Here is a 14,971-nt window from a genome sequence, read left to right as displayed (position 1 = left end):
CCACATGCAAGAGCTGTGGAGATCAGCACAGACTTGCCACTGTCAAGAATGCCACTGCCCCTGAGCCAAGGGAGCAGTTTCTGACAAGTGGCCTCTCCCCAGGCAGTGAGGTTAATTCTTTGCCACCCTCTGCTCCTTCCACATACCCACTGTGGAACAGTGCTTAAAACAGTGTTTACACAGGTAAAACCAGAGTGGGGCATAAAGGACCCTTGCCAGAAGGAGGGAGGCATTTCTAACCTCCAACCACTCTCCTCTCCACTTGTTATTGAGAAAAACTGGCAAATTACCACTGAAGGCCCTGCTTAGGGGATTTGGGCTAACAAGAATCAGAGAAACACATCCTTAACTACTAAGAAAAAGGAGTAAGGGAATTCATTAAGGTAGTAAGCATGAAGCAGCCATTACCACTAGAACAAAAGAGCAAGTCCAAGATGCTGGGCTAGCCAGAGATTACCAAGCAGAAACTTAGAACATTACAGGATGCAGCCTAGGATAAAGTAGTAGGAAACAGAACTAGAGGGTACAGATAAAACCCAGAACAGGTATTTAGATTGTAACTTTTATTTTAAAAACATTAAACAGTCACAATAAGCTTATAAAAACCATCCAAAATATCCACAATGCCATTACAGAACAAAGAGATACCATGTGAGGAAGACCTACACATTTTGGTCCAAGCCAACACATCTCTAATGCAAAGTGGGGAATGCTCTTATGCACAGCTGTAGGGGGAATTTCCTAAAACACAGATGTCCATATGGAAATATCTCTGCAAGTGCTGGAGGCTTAAAGGAAGGGCACAATCTGTATAACAGAGCCAAAATATGAAAGTTGGAAGTGAGGGTAGTCATATAATACCTCTGAGAATAAATACCTGATAGAGAAGGCTGATGGAAAGCAAGGGAAAATTGGATGTAATAGGATAACATTGTGCAAAGGTGGGAGTACTTTAAATAACATCACAGGTAGTATTTCACAGCAGCAAATTTTACTGATCTCTGCAACTGTTTCTCATAAGGGAAGGTGAAAAATCTCATCACTAGTTTCAGAAAATGCCATAGGCACTCCCAGAATATACTTTGATGGGAACTTTAACCTGCTCTAAAACAATGTTGTCAATGTTTGGGTTATCCATGCTACCACAATTTTGCTGTCATTTCTGCCTTTGAGCCTTTTTTTCTTCCTCTTACCCACCTTGAAATCTGGGGGTCTGCTTCTTTTATAGGATGTCCAGTGATGAACTCTAGTGTGAGTTTGCAGGTAGACTTCAATTTGATTGAGACCACAGAAAATGCAGGTCTAAGAACAGGAGCTTGAAACTGTAGCTACCCCTTTGCTAGTTTTTAGATAGCTTGTGCAGGCCCAGACTCAGAACACTGCAGTCAGAGAAGCAACGGTCCCAACCCTTGATAACAGAAGATACTGCATGCATTGCTTTTTGCCTTCCTAAAATGAGCTGTGATAGCTTGCAACTATAGCTTGATAACTGTGTATATACATACACTTGATTGCCTAGCAATGAGACAAAGGGAAGACCATTACTTACAATGTACCATTTTTGTCTGCCATATCCCATCTAACAGGCAATATTAGACAGTTGCACACATCTACACAACACACTGGACAACGGTGGGCATTGCAACATCATGCAGATCTTCCAGAGGACACAAGGGGCAAAAACATTTGGCCTACAACCAACCAGTGGACTGAGTACTGTAGACCTTTCAGACTAAGCTAACATATTCCAGTAGCTCTGCTATCTACTCCTGCATCTCTATGAACCTACACATGCTGTAACTGACCAGTTGTGTCTACAAGAGTTACATTATGTGCATTCCGTATTTATAATTGTCACATAAGTCGTATGAGGTTAAAAACTATATTCCAAAGATGTTTCACAATCTGCAATTTTCAAACTTCCTGGCCTACTGGAATATAGCAGAGAAGTCAAAAAGGCAAGGCAAAAAAAAAACTCACCTTCTGGTTTGCAGTTACCACCCACAGTCATCCCTAATGCTTAACTTAAATGCTTAACTGATGTATAAACTAACAACATCCCCTTGCTGCAATACCACACTTTCCAAGTAGCACTTCAGAACAAATTTTAAAATCACCACTCAAAATATCCCAAATGACACAGGGATTTTGGTTGATAAACAAATTTACGTCTTCTCACCAGTACTGATCAATTATTTGATTCTTTCCAAAGGGCAGAAATAACTTTTAAAGGTGATGTGCAAAATTGGCTCTGATCTACCATCTAAAACACCTGTCTTACTGTTTGGTACTGTATTTCTCCTTTACAGTTTTATTGCACCTCAAGTCTACAGCATCTTCCATTAGAATAGCTATGTCTTAAACATTTTCGATTTCTTTATCTGTACACTTTTGTACACCATTAAAAAAATAAATATTTACAAAGTGACATACAAATAAATAAACTTAAGTAAAAGTATGTTCCCAGTCTGTCTATACAAAAAATAAAAGAACAGGAAAAAAATATGCATGTAACTTGGTCCCCTTTTTCCTGAGGCTGAAAAAGTGCACACTGGATAGGAAAAAGCTAGGAGATGGCTTTTTGGTAGGCTTGTTAAATTCCAGTGCACACTGCACACACACATACAGAGTAGACTCAAAGGGCAGGGGACTTGTTTAGTGGGTAACTTTAACTCACTACAAAAATAGTATTTAAGTTACATTATGGTCACTGCGTGCACAAGTATGTTAATCCCAAATAGCAGTTACAGGTGAGAAAAGCAAAGATACTGCCAGCTGTTGTCCATTCACCTGATGTTTGTGGCAGAGAAGATGAGATTTTTGCTAGAGTGCCAGGCACCTTCCAGTATTTTGACAATGAGATTTGATATCAGATTTGCTTAACGCTGGTAAGCCTGGCAGAATAGCCGGGGGGGGGGGGGGGGAATATGTGGGTGCAAAGACAATAGCAGCAGTCAGGGGGAAAAAAATCGTCCCAGTTCTCACGGTTTCTTTGCTCATTCCTTTAATGACTCTTTGAGAATGTAAGAGTCAAAGAAGGGGTGTGTCATGAATCTTAGGCAACTTCTTTGTCAGGTTCTATGCTGTTCATCTCCACCATGGGGTTTTTCTCCACAGGTGATGAGGTTGTGGTGCTGGTTTCTGCTTGTCCTTCAAAGCCCCTGGAGATGTCTTCAAATGTCCTGCCCTTGGTCTCTGGCACTTTGAAGTATGTGAAGACAAAAAAGATGACCAGGAAAACAAGGAAGATAAGGAAGACATAGGGGCCACACAGTTTCTGTAATGAGAACAAAAGCAGGCGGCTTTAATTTGCAGAAAATCTTAAGACTAAATACAAGGCCATTTTCTGTTGACATGTCCAAACTCCAACACCCTTTATTGAATTGTCCTCAAACAAGATCTTTTTCTACAGATCAGGTTGACATAGGCTTCTGAAATGCTTTAACACTCTTGAAGTGACCAAAATAAAGGCTTTTAAAGGGAAAGCCTTTAAATTAAGATGGCTCTAGGCTACAAGCAGTAACCAAGCAGGGCATAAGGTTAGCCACACTCTAAATCAACAACAACCAGAACACCATGAAAGATTGTCCCAGCCCTCTGGCCAAAGCAGGGCCAACTTCAAAGAGATCAGGCTGGTAAGGGTAGAGATTCTACAACCACTCTTGACACCTACTCCAATGCTGCAGCACACTTGCAGTACTTTGCAAAGCAGATCCTTACCTCTGCATAGGGGAAGAGCATTCCCACCAGGAAATTAGAGGTCCAGTTAGAACAACCAGCCACTGCCATGGCTGCAGGCCGAGGGCCCTGACTGAAGAGTTCTGCCACAATAAACCAAGGGATAGGACCGGGGCCAACCTCAAAAAGGGCTACAAAGCCAAAAGTAGCAACAATGCTGATGTATCTGATCCACTCCACAGTGTCCTGCAAGGGAACAAAACATGATAAACTTCAATTTGAGAAGCAAACATGGCACAGCATAATGCAGTGTCCATTAACACGGCCTACTTTCATAGAAGTATTATGAACACAGTAGCACAGTTCCAGTAAGAATGCTGTACCCCTACCCCACCACATGCTCCACCCTACCTCCGCCCTCTAACACAGCTGTAGTCCTAAAGGTCCCCCACTGGGGTCAGTCTGGACAAAAACACCGATTACTCACCTTCAGAGCTAAAGCAATAGTCATAACAGCAGCACACACAGCCATGCCACCCAAACCAACTAGATGGAGTGTCCTGCGTCCTGCACGCTCCACCAGGAACAGCTGGAAATGTGACAAAGAAAAGTCAGTGACTGTCAGCAAGAACAGAAGAGGCTTCCTCCGTCAGTGTGAGCTGCACTACTTCTTTTTCATCTATCTGTAGTCCTCAGTGTCAGCAGTGATCTCAGTGCAGTTTATCAGGCTGCTCTCTCTTCAACACATTTATCCAGTTCTTGCTACTGCCTTTTTTCCATCAATCTCCCTCTTCCCCTCAAGCACTCCTCACCCTTCACTACCTTTCTCTTAAGAGATTTTTCTTTTTTTCTCCCATTTAATGCACTCTTTGCTTTTATATGCAAATGGTTAGCCCACTGTTTTGCCACAGCACAGCTAGGTATCTTCAACCACATCCCCCGAAAGATCACACGCAGACAAGTTATTTCTCTCAGAAGGACCTGTTCTACTTACCGATACAACAGTGAAGACTGTGTTTACCACACCAGCTCCAATGGTGGCATACACAGGCTGTGTAATACCAGCTCGTTCAAAAATCCCTGTAGAATAATAGAATACCTACAAAGAGAAGCAGAAGTCAGATACCATCACAGTTCTAGTCCTTATGAGTGTGTTCCTCATTCTCTGCCTAATGAGACAGTCTCAACAGGCACTCAGCAGTATAAAAGCACTCAAGAGCACAGAACAGCATGCTTCCAGTCAAGTTTCATTCACTTGATGCATGGCTGCAATGTCTTCCCATGGTGTCTGGGAAAAATGAAAGCCAATATAATTGGTTTCATTTTAGCAATTTCTTGCAGTATCACATAAAAAGTATTTTCCAGTCAAGACACAAAAGAGGTCTTTGCAAGCCTAGTTCTGTCACAATCAGTGGTACACAACTATCCTGAACCACAAGGATAGCCAGAGGCCCAATAGATGAGAGAGAAAGATAACTCACAGCATTGATGCCTGAGAGTTGCTGGGACAGCTGTAGAATTATGGCAATGATAATGGCTTGACGATAGTTTGGAGAACGGAAGAGCTCTGGCACAGTTGCTTTCTTCTCCTGAGACATTTTAGCACTCTCTTCTTTCATCTCCAGGATGTCTTGAGACACATCTTGTGTGCCACGGAGCTTCTGGAGAACTGTAGGGACAAATCCAGAAGTGGAAGGTAGAATACTCGCACAGACAGGAGGTTCCCCCAGCCCCTACACTGCTGTTTCAGGGAGGGCACACTTGGAAGACAGAATCGCCTGCCAAGTCAGTGTTTGGTCCTGCTTTGTGGGAAAGAGCCTCTACGCGTAGCTGTTGCTCATCTTTTCAAACCAGAATTCAGGGTGCTGCAATCACCATGGAAACCAAACCCAGGCACTGTTCATGTAATTTGTGCTCCTAACTTACATTTGATCCCTAATTCTGTTCATACACTTTCCATAGCTGATTTCATCCCTCTGTGGCAGGGGAAGGAAACCCTCCAATCTCACTGTTAAACATCAGTTTATTCCCTGACACTCAGGAGGAGCTGACAGCTGCATCAGCAGGTCCTGCTTCATCCCATCAGGCCAGTTGCCACTCCTAATTTCTTAATCCTACCAAGAGTCTGTTGGGATGCCAGGCTTCTCAAAATTCCTGGCATTGGTGCAATCTAAAGGATGGGAAGGTAGGTCTGATGCCCTCTGGGAATCACACCCTTGTCTACCACAGGCTCTAAAGGCAATCCCAGCCTCCCACTCAAGCTCAGGGCAGGCTAGGAGCCACAACAAAGCCCTGCCCCTTCAGAAATTAGTTCTTACCTGCTTGTGCTTTCTCTTCCTCCATCTTGTTGATCAACAGGAAACGGGGGCTCTCAGGGCAGAAAAGAAGAGCCACACACTGCAGGACTGCTGGGATGACGGTGAACCCCAGAAGGAGTGGCCAAAGTGCTTCAGTCCCCATGATTCCCTCCAGGCCAAAAATCTACCCATGAAATGGAGAGAAAAGATGATTTTATATCTGCTAATTCCTTACCTCTATGCCACAAAGCACGACAGGACAAAATATTGTACTCAATGGCAAATGCAGCCCACTTCACAAGGTCGCAGTCCCACACAGCCCTCCCTCACCTGACCTTTCCCCTAAGTACTAGATCAAGTTTGTCAAGCCTACCTGGGCCACCAGGATGCCTACAACAATGCCCAGCTGGTTGAGGGTTCCAAAGGCTCCACGGAGGCTGGTGGGCGAGACCTCACTGATATACATGGGTACAAAGCCAGTGCAAAGACCACAGAAAAGGCCAATAATGAAGCGCCCAATGATCAGCATCTCCACGGCCTTTGCAGTCTTGGATAAGGCCATGAGAGCACCACCAGCAAACGCCAAGATGTTCACCAGCAGCATGGAGTTCCTCCTGCCAGGGTAAAGATAACAAGGCTGAGCTTTAACTAGCAATAGAATGGTAAAACCATGGGGGAGGAGGATAAAGCTACCCATGACCCTCATCTTGAGAGCAGGAAAAGAACAGTAATTCCCATTCAGCTCCTGCCTTGACCTGCAACCATTCCTTTCTTTTCACAGCCCAAGCATTCTACCTCCCCCTTCCTCTCACCTCTGCCTTCGTCCTCCCCAGAACTCCACTGCTAAGTCACTAACGGCTCGGATCCCTCCTCCCAACTTACCTGCCAAATCGATTGACGAAAAGGCTGACTGAGAAGGAGCCGATCATACCTCCTACTGAGAATATAGCCACAGAAAGGGACCATAATGAGGTGAGAAGCTCTGGAGAGACAGCCTCTCCACTCCGTTGGGACAAAGTTCTGTTGAAGAAGGCCTGGATGATCTGCAAGAGAAACCAGGGGGGTAAAGTGGGTTACAATCCTGTGAGAGGCATTTTGCACTGGGTGCGGGGAGAATATTTCTGGAGTCTTCTGTTTTCATGGAGTCAAGCAGCAAGAATAGGACAAAAGATTAAAAGGATGCAGCAAGTCAAGGCGGCACCCAAAGCAAAGATCAAGATAGAAAAATGAGGAACTAAAAATTCAACAAAAAGTTCAGAGACTGGTAGCAGAATGATGAGGGAGGGATTGCTTCGCTGAGCAGAAAGCATTGATGGTTAAGGAAAGTGGCTTTATGTTCTGAATGTTTCTTGATTTGAGTCACTGCTGATGTTTTTTAAGGTTGAGATGGGAGTGAGAGGGAACAAGAAAAGCATGACCAGAGAATGGAGGGGAACATTTATGGCAACAGCAAAAACCTAGCAGCTCTCTGCAATGGAAATAATTTGAGACATGAAGTTTCACTGAGGCAAGCCTGAAAACTGCAGCATTATACAAAACAATCCTTCATTGTTCCTTGGAACAGAATGAGAACGGATATAACAGTGCCATTTCCAGTTTGAGGCATGCTCTTTGATAATGAGGAGAGGAAGGAGATGCAGCCTCAGAGTGCCTGCCCCCAGCAGAGGGCAGCAGGACATTAGCTAGGGGACACCCCCAGCGCCTACCCCCCCCACCAGCGTGTGATGTGACATCTATTCCTGGAGATGGGGTGGATGTGGTATTAGTGACTCAGTTCCTGAGAGAGAGGAACCATCTTAGTACAACAAAACCACATTTCTCATTTTCTTCATCTTTTCTTTTTTTTTTTTTATGGTGTAAACATATGATTTTGTCAGAATACCCCAGTCACAACCCTTTTACAAGCACTGAATTTGCACTTGAACTGAAGGAGTCTGAGAGATGGCCCCGAGAGAAACCAGAGCAACTGTAGTCTCTACCAACCTTCTCAGCTCATTTCTGTACACTGCTCACTACTTGCCTTCTGCCCCAGCTGGCTCATTCTGACTCAGAACATCCTGCCTCATCCCCTGACCTGTACAACAGTCTAGATAGTTACTCAATTTGTGACTGATTGGAGAGCAGGGTAGCACAGGGCAGCATTTAAAACAGAAGAATCAAATTATGTTTCCTCTCCTCGCATGCCCAAAGGGGAAGGAGGGGTGGGTCAAAACTGCTAGCTAACAAAATGACAAACCCTGAAGTGGCTGATGTTCCACAAAATGGCAGATGGACCCTTCTTTATCTAGGCAACATTCTGCACTCCAAATTAATACTCTCTGCTTTCTCCTTCCTAGTAACTTTCTTGTCCTTTGAATCTCTTCCTTCCATGAATTCAAAAACCAGAACCAAACTGTTAGCTGCTTGATAGACAGCTCCCCCCACCATTCTATGCCTTTTTCTTTTCATCAGCCTCATACCTGTGTTTTTCCCCACTTCACCCATCCTCCCGCTTACCTTCTCAGGAGCATTGATGACACCAGTGTTGTACCCAAATTGGAGAGATCCAATAGCAGCAATAGTAACAGCATAGATAAGGGGTGCAGTAATTTTCTGAAGGAAGAGACAATTGTTTGGTTAATTTATTTGTGCTTTCTACACAACTTGAGCACAAACAGAAGATGCAGCTGTACCTGGCGCTATGGGAACATGGTTTTATCTAGCAAGGGTATGCACCAGTAACAGAGACCCTGGAAACAGACATGCAACTGGACAGCAAAGTTTGGTGACTACAAGAAAGGCCTGACCAACGTTTATAAATCCTGACATTCAACTATTCTCAGCTCATTAATAATGAATACACTGGCTCCATTAGTGGCTGTTATTTTGGGCTGATCTGCTTTATAGAAGAGATTTTGCTGATCATGAAACAAGGGTCAGACTCTTCCTCATGCCAACTGAGAAAGCCACTGCCCCCTTCTCCCCCCCCCCCCCCCCCAATACATTCTCAGGTCTGCACCAGATCTACACTGGCAGTCACTCAAAAGTTAAAACTTGCACTCTTCAGCAGCAGGTCTGCTTTTCCCAGGCTAGAACTTCCCAACCCTGCCCCAAGGCACATAAGCACAGGAGCCTAGGCTGCCAACCTTCTCCCTTTATGTCTTGACACTGAGTCAATACTTGAGGTTTTTTTGTTTGTTTATTTAAAAAAAACAAAAACAAAGCACAGACCCTGGAATTTGAGGGCATGTAAATTTTATTTATTAGAATTCAAAAACTGCTGAGCCCTCACAGCCATAAAGGAAACAGCTCCAACCTGCACAAGTCCCATAGACTGAGAAATTAAACTGTCAGTAAAAAGCATCTAACATTTTCCTTTAAAAAAAAAAATCCAACATTTAAGCCAGCTCTGTTAGGGAGGCAGGGGGGAACAAGTGACTCAGGAGTTGGAACTTACCCAGCCAGTGCTTAATTTGGCACTATTTAAAAGCACACGCTTGTCTCAAGAGGGACCGTAAGCTTTTCTAGAAGTTTTAACAGTCCCCCCCTTCCCTTCCCAAGACTTTCCAATTATTCTCCTAAGGCTGGCAGGGCAGAGATGCGAGGCCATGAGGCCTACTGTCACAGTTCCTCCAGTTTCTCATTTTCCAGCTCGCTCCAGAAGCAGCAGTTCCCAAGGCTGCCAGCGCTCACACTACCCTTTACCAATCTTTTAAGCCAGGCATGTAGGTGCTTCTGGCCTGCACACTCCCACAAAGCTACCAGCTAGGCCTCAGCAAGCAGAAATTAAGGGAACTGCTCTCATGCATGGCTTCCCCTGCCTACATCATTTAAATATCTCAGTTTGAGGTCGCTTCCTACTAAGGTTAATGCTGCAGGCAGAGGACACAAGATCCTATAATCTTGCATGGGGCAGATGATTCCCATGGTACAATTCACACCTGAACACACCCCAGAGGATCCAAGCCTTTTCTCTGCCACCCTGTGACCGCTCCCCTCATTTTAGAGGGCGAATTGTGGCACAAAGCCACAAGGACACAGCTCTTCCAAAGCACGTGGATGCCAATAAAAGGCCGTTAAGACACCTAAGCGCTTTTAGGACTCCAGGCTAGGTGCCCCTTAGCTGGTACACCGAAGGGGATGACAAAGCCCAGCTGTCCACGCTTCCAACACAATGACTCAACAGAAGAGAATCTTCCCCCTCACGGCTCTGCTTTGTCATAGAGGTCATGGTCGACCTTTTTCTTCTGGGTGCAGCAGGGTCTACAGGGTAACTGCTCTGGAGGCACATCTTGCCCACATGGCGCCTACATAAGCTAGTTACGAGGTTGGTTCTACTACCACCTTTCGTAATGCATTTTCTGGAGCGCTGGCGCTTATTCGCCTCCGTCTCCTGCCCAGCGTCACACCACCCAAGACATCACATGGCCTGACCCAGCCTCCCCAGCCAGCCAGACCATGAGCTAATGTATGGATCGTTTGTTACTGCTCGCAGTGCCTCGCTTCCCAAAACGCAGGCGGAGATCAGAAATAGTACAGCTACACCCACCCCAACCAAGGCTGAGGTCTACGGGCCGGCGGAGAACTCAAACCGCCACCCCTCCCCTCCGACCACAGGCACCGTAACTCCCGTCCCCTTCGCCGCAGCCTCCGAGCAGCACAGCTTGTTGAGTCCTCCCCGGGATGCCTTGACGAGACCCGAGCGACCTTGGCGGGATGCTCGCTCCTTCCCCTCCTCATCCTCCCACCCTGCCCACCGCTCTCACCAACATGGCGCTGGGGGCCCGCGGCCTCCCTCAGCGCGGCGTTCCCGTTACCGGAGCCACCCCTCCGCACCCTGCCCCGGGCGCAGGCACCGATCCGCCGCTCCCCTTCCCCACCCTGCCCCCGGACGCGGCGCCCACCCGCTACAGGGCCCCGGAGGGGCAAGGAGGAACCGACCCGTGCTGCTCGCTTCTCGGAGCCGAGTAACGGTTTTAACGCCGGCCGCGGCACCGCCACCGGGGCCCCTTCACGGGCAGCCCCCGTCTGGCCACCACCCCCCCTCCGGCCGGCAGCCCCGGGACCAGCCGGGCGCACGTTAATTGGATCGATACCAATTAACCGCGGGGAGCGTCACGCGGGGACACGCGCACGGCGGCGAATCAATCCTCGCTCCCCCCCCCCCCAAAAAAAAATAAAATAGAAATAAAAAAAAAATAATTAAAAAATGAAAAAAACGCAGCCTTTCCCAAATAAATAAACCAAGCCTTCCCCAACACGCCCGCCGCCGCTCCCTTCCCGGCAGACGCGGCCGTTTCTCCGAGCCGCCCACCCCGCACCGAGCGGCGCCCACCTTCTTGTCGGCCATCTCGGGCGGCAAACGGCTCCCAGCGCCCGCTCGCCCCGCGCCTAACGGAACGCCGGCCCCGCTCCGCTCCTCCGCTGCCGGCCCCGCCCACTGCGACGCCCGCGGCCCACGGGCGGCCCCGCATTTATGGGCTCCACGGCGGGGCGGGGGCGGGGCGGCACCACGCCACGGGGAGGGGGCGGCCGCGGGCCCGGGGCCCGCCTCGGGGGCGAGACGCTTCTGGGTATTTGGGCTGTTTTAGCTTGTTTTGCGTTATATACAAGTGTGTGTGTGTATATATATATATATATATTTACTACACACCTATAAACCACGGGGGCAAAGCACGAGGTGTGGCTGCGTTTGGTCTCAAAGCCCGTAACCCCTCCGGATCAAATTGGCCTCGTCAAACAACGCAGGGTTTTGCTGTATTCGGAATCGCCCAGATTTTGGAAGCGGGAGCGGTTCGGGTAGAAGCGAAGCTGGGGAGAAAGCCGGCACCTGGCATTTCGTCAAAACAAGAAGAACTGTCCGGGGACCCACCGTCCCCTTCGTCACCCAGTTCCGAGGAACTCGAACGTCGACGTTTTTAATTCCGTTTCTGCTATTTTTTTTTTTTTCACGGTCGCCTGACCGCAGACCGGCTACCAGAAATGCGGAGTGCGAATGAGGTGACAATGTCCCCTCACGGGTGCTTTCTGTGAGGTTGTTGTTGAAGCGGTACTGCCGACAGCGGGGCCGCCGTGTAAAAGGACACGGGGAAACCGCGCATTCCTCTCCCTTAGGCTAGGTGATAAAAGCTTGTCCTCACACCCACCAAGGGGCACCGGGAGACAATGGCGGTGGGAGAGGGGGTTACACACAATAACCCCCGCCCCGGCTGCTCCCGGGGCCATCACGGCAGCCATCAGCCCATCAAAGGCCCATCCCCAGGCGCACGGCAGGGGGGGGAAGGCAAATTAAGGTCTGGGAGGATGTGGCACTGCGGCTCCCTGCCGGGCCTGCCCCCGGAGAGCCGTCGGCCTCATTGTCCGGGTGTGAAAGCCATCGGGATGAGAGGTGCCGGGGCGCCCTTCAGAGCGGGGCAGGGCGGTGCTGCCGTGCACAGGGGCACGCAGGGTGCGGGGGGAGCGCTTGGGGTTCGCACGGCACTCGTAATGGGAGGTTAAGGAAGTAGTCAAAGGTGGGGAAATGGAAGAATCTAGGCCATTTGGGGAGGAAGGAGCGCGGGAAAGCGGAGGGATGAGGAGAAGAAAGGTTCTGTCCCGTGTAAAAGCGCTGGCTGGCTGGCCGGTACGCTTTCCCTGTGCCTCATCAGGACGCTGTGTCCTTACGTGCCATTAACCCCAATCGCTAACTCTTCTCCTGGGTGAGGAGCTCTCCACTTTGGGTGTGTACATGGGGTGCCAGCTCCTGGAGAGGGACCATGGGCCACAGGAGCCCGCGTACCCCTGGTCCCCTGGAGTGAGGTGCAGGTGCGCAGGGGAGTGTGTGAGCGCTACTGAAGATGCAGCTGAGCCAGCTGGTAAGCACCTGAAGTGGCCTGGGAGCTGGCGAGGAGGATGTTTGTAAAGGAGCACTTGCTTTTTGGAGAGACCGGGGAAATCCCAGAGAGCTCCCAGAGAGGCCTTGGTGCCAGCAGCTGTGGAGGCTGGGATCCAGAGGGAGACAGAGCGTCTCAGCTCGTGTGCTACCTGGTACGCACACACATATATATGTATTTATATGTATTATCACAGAATCACGGAATTGTAGGGGTTGGAAGGGACCTCATTATACATATATTTCCCACTAGTGGACTTCCATGCTGCTCAGTCAGGGAGTGGAACAGAATGAAGTGCTCTTTGTGTTCATGTAACTGCTCTGTGTGTTTGTGTGGATCTGTGTAGCAGTCATGTATATAAGTATATATGTGGTGTATATGCATGTTTTCATGCGTGTGACTATTGAGAATAGAGAGTTAGCCTTGTTTGTGGCTGCACCTAGGAGCAAGGAGCCCTGGTAGCCTTGCTTTTACCAGGCTGCCAGATCTGGTCCTAATTCCTTAACACTCTTTGTCTGACTGATCTTGGCTCACATATATTTTTCTTTTCTCCTAGCTTGTTTTCCACTTATCTGCAAGCATAACAAACTCCACCTTGAATCTGATCACTCAGATGTCTCAAACCCTGGCATTAGCTCTGAATATATTCAGTTACTGGTTAATGTGGAAAGTTACCATATTTGGAGAGGCTCAAAACATCTGCAAATTTCAGAGGCAATCTCTGGACAGAAGAAAAACAAAAGAAAACAAAACAAAAAAACATTCTTCTGGAATTGCATCACTCCTACGTTATTCTTGTTATTCTTGACTCTGGCTCGTGACTCAATTGCAAGTGCTGGGAAATCCAGACTTGAAGATTAAGTTAATCTAATCTTGAAATTTGATTAAATTATATTAATCTAACCACATACTTCACTGCCAGTCCAATTTAGAAGCAATACAAGTTTAGCTGAAATTTGCTTCTCTGACACAAATGCAGAACACGGTGACATTTCATTATCTTTACAGAACTGTTGGAGTAAAAAGGAGTAAAAAAGAGACACAAGATTAAAATCCATCACTGAAAGCCAAATTTCCCTAAGAAATGTGGGGAAAATACCCCACCCTCCCATTTCAGCTGATTTTCCTCCAGTCTGTATTCATCTGCTGGCGCTGAAATATTTAGATTTGAAGCTTGCATCACAGTCTGTTCCTCCTAAATATCAGTTTTGTTTCTGTCCTAGGACACACACGAACCTCCCACATGACAGATTATTCCTATGAAGATCATCTGTTGAGTAGCTATGGGGGAAGTACCTTAATGCCTCCTTAGCAGAGTTATCTGATAGTGCACCAGCTTAAACTACACACTTAATCTGTTTCTGTGAATATAATAGTTATGCACATTATGCAATGTGCACAAGGATAGAGGCGCACTGCAGGTTACCAGTAGCCAGCCAGCCAGATTTTCAAGTGAAGGACCAGGCAGAACTTCATGCTGGTTGCCCCACACTAGGATACACCAGTAGTGTTACCAGCTATGTGAACTGGGACTCACTGAACTTGAAAAGCTTCATTCATTTTAGCTTTGAGAACTTTTATATTTCTAAAATAGTGCATGCCAACTAATGTTTCATTTCCAGAAAACCTACATTTTCCATGAAAAACTACTTTTATCAGAGAATTCAGAATTAAGAGAGTCCTAACAACTAGCAAGCCTGTTCTTATCTTCATTTATCCTAGAGGTTGGACCTGGAAAGTGATCCCACAGAAGCCACCTTGCCGTGGATTTTTGAGAACGTCAGTGGAGCTCCAACAGGTACAGTTCTTTGACAAATTTTTTATACACAAAGCCTTGGCTCAAGGGACAAATGGGAGAAGACACAGAAAACTGTGCTAATAAAATAAAATGAAATATGATATGATATAATTAATGGGAACAGGGTCTGGTCAGCTTGAACTGATCAAGCACAGCATCGTTACTGTGCTGTCCAAGCTCCTGGCAAGCTACATTTGACCTTACACTAACTGCTTTTTTGCATCTGCCCAGTTTTCAGCTTGGTGGGGCTGCCCCATGAGATGAAGCTCTTTCCAGTCTCCTTTTTCCCTCAAGTTCCTCACCATTCCTTAGTTCTGCATAAAAATTCCAAATAATTTTAGTGAATC

General features: G+C 47.2%; 1 protein-coding gene across 4 annotated transcripts in view; it reads right to left on the bottom strand.

Moving 5' to 3' along the window:
- Positions 1 to 548: 548 nt before the first annotated feature.
- LOC106048089 (solute carrier family 2, facilitated glucose transporter member 3) overlaps positions 549 to 14,971 on the bottom strand; it is a 30,890-nt gene continuing 16,467 nt past the window's right edge. The window contains exons 1-10 of one of the 4 annotated variants that reach the window (XM_048052974.2): positions 11,290 to 11,445; positions 8,472 to 8,567; positions 6,858 to 7,018; positions 6,349 to 6,589; positions 5,997 to 6,159; positions 5,160 to 5,347; positions 4,673 to 4,777; positions 4,166 to 4,267; positions 3,721 to 3,924; positions 549 to 3,277 (exon numbers count right to left, since the gene is read on the bottom strand). In XM_048052974.2, the coding sequence (XP_047908931.2) occupies positions 3,056 to 3,277; positions 3,721 to 3,924; positions 4,166 to 4,267; positions 4,673 to 4,777; positions 5,160 to 5,347; positions 5,997 to 6,159; positions 6,349 to 6,589; positions 6,858 to 7,018; positions 8,472 to 8,567; positions 11,290 to 11,304 (1,497 nt within the window). In that variant the 5' untranslated portion in view covers positions 11,305 to 11,445 and the 3' untranslated portion in view covers positions 549 to 3,055. Of the gene's footprint in view, positions 3,278 to 3,720; positions 3,925 to 4,165; positions 4,268 to 4,672; positions 4,778 to 5,159; positions 5,348 to 5,996; positions 6,160 to 6,348; positions 6,590 to 6,857; positions 7,019 to 8,471; positions 8,568 to 9,895; positions 10,661 to 10,720; positions 10,743 to 11,289; positions 11,446 to 14,971 lie in introns of those variants that run through there. The other 3 variants (XM_013199882.3, XM_013199880.3, XM_013199881.3) reach the window with 3 other exon arrangements.

This window comes from Anser cygnoides, chromosome 1, assembly GCF_040182565.1.
Source record: "Anser cygnoides isolate HZ-2024a breed goose chromosome 1, Taihu_goose_T2T_genome, whole genome shotgun sequence".
In the NCBI taxonomy this organism is placed as follows: domain Eukaryota; kingdom Metazoa; phylum Chordata; class Aves; order Anseriformes; family Anatidae; genus Anser; species Anser cygnoides.
The sequence above is the reverse complement of the archived record's forward strand: the minus strand, read 5'-3'. Positions and strand labels throughout refer to the sequence as shown.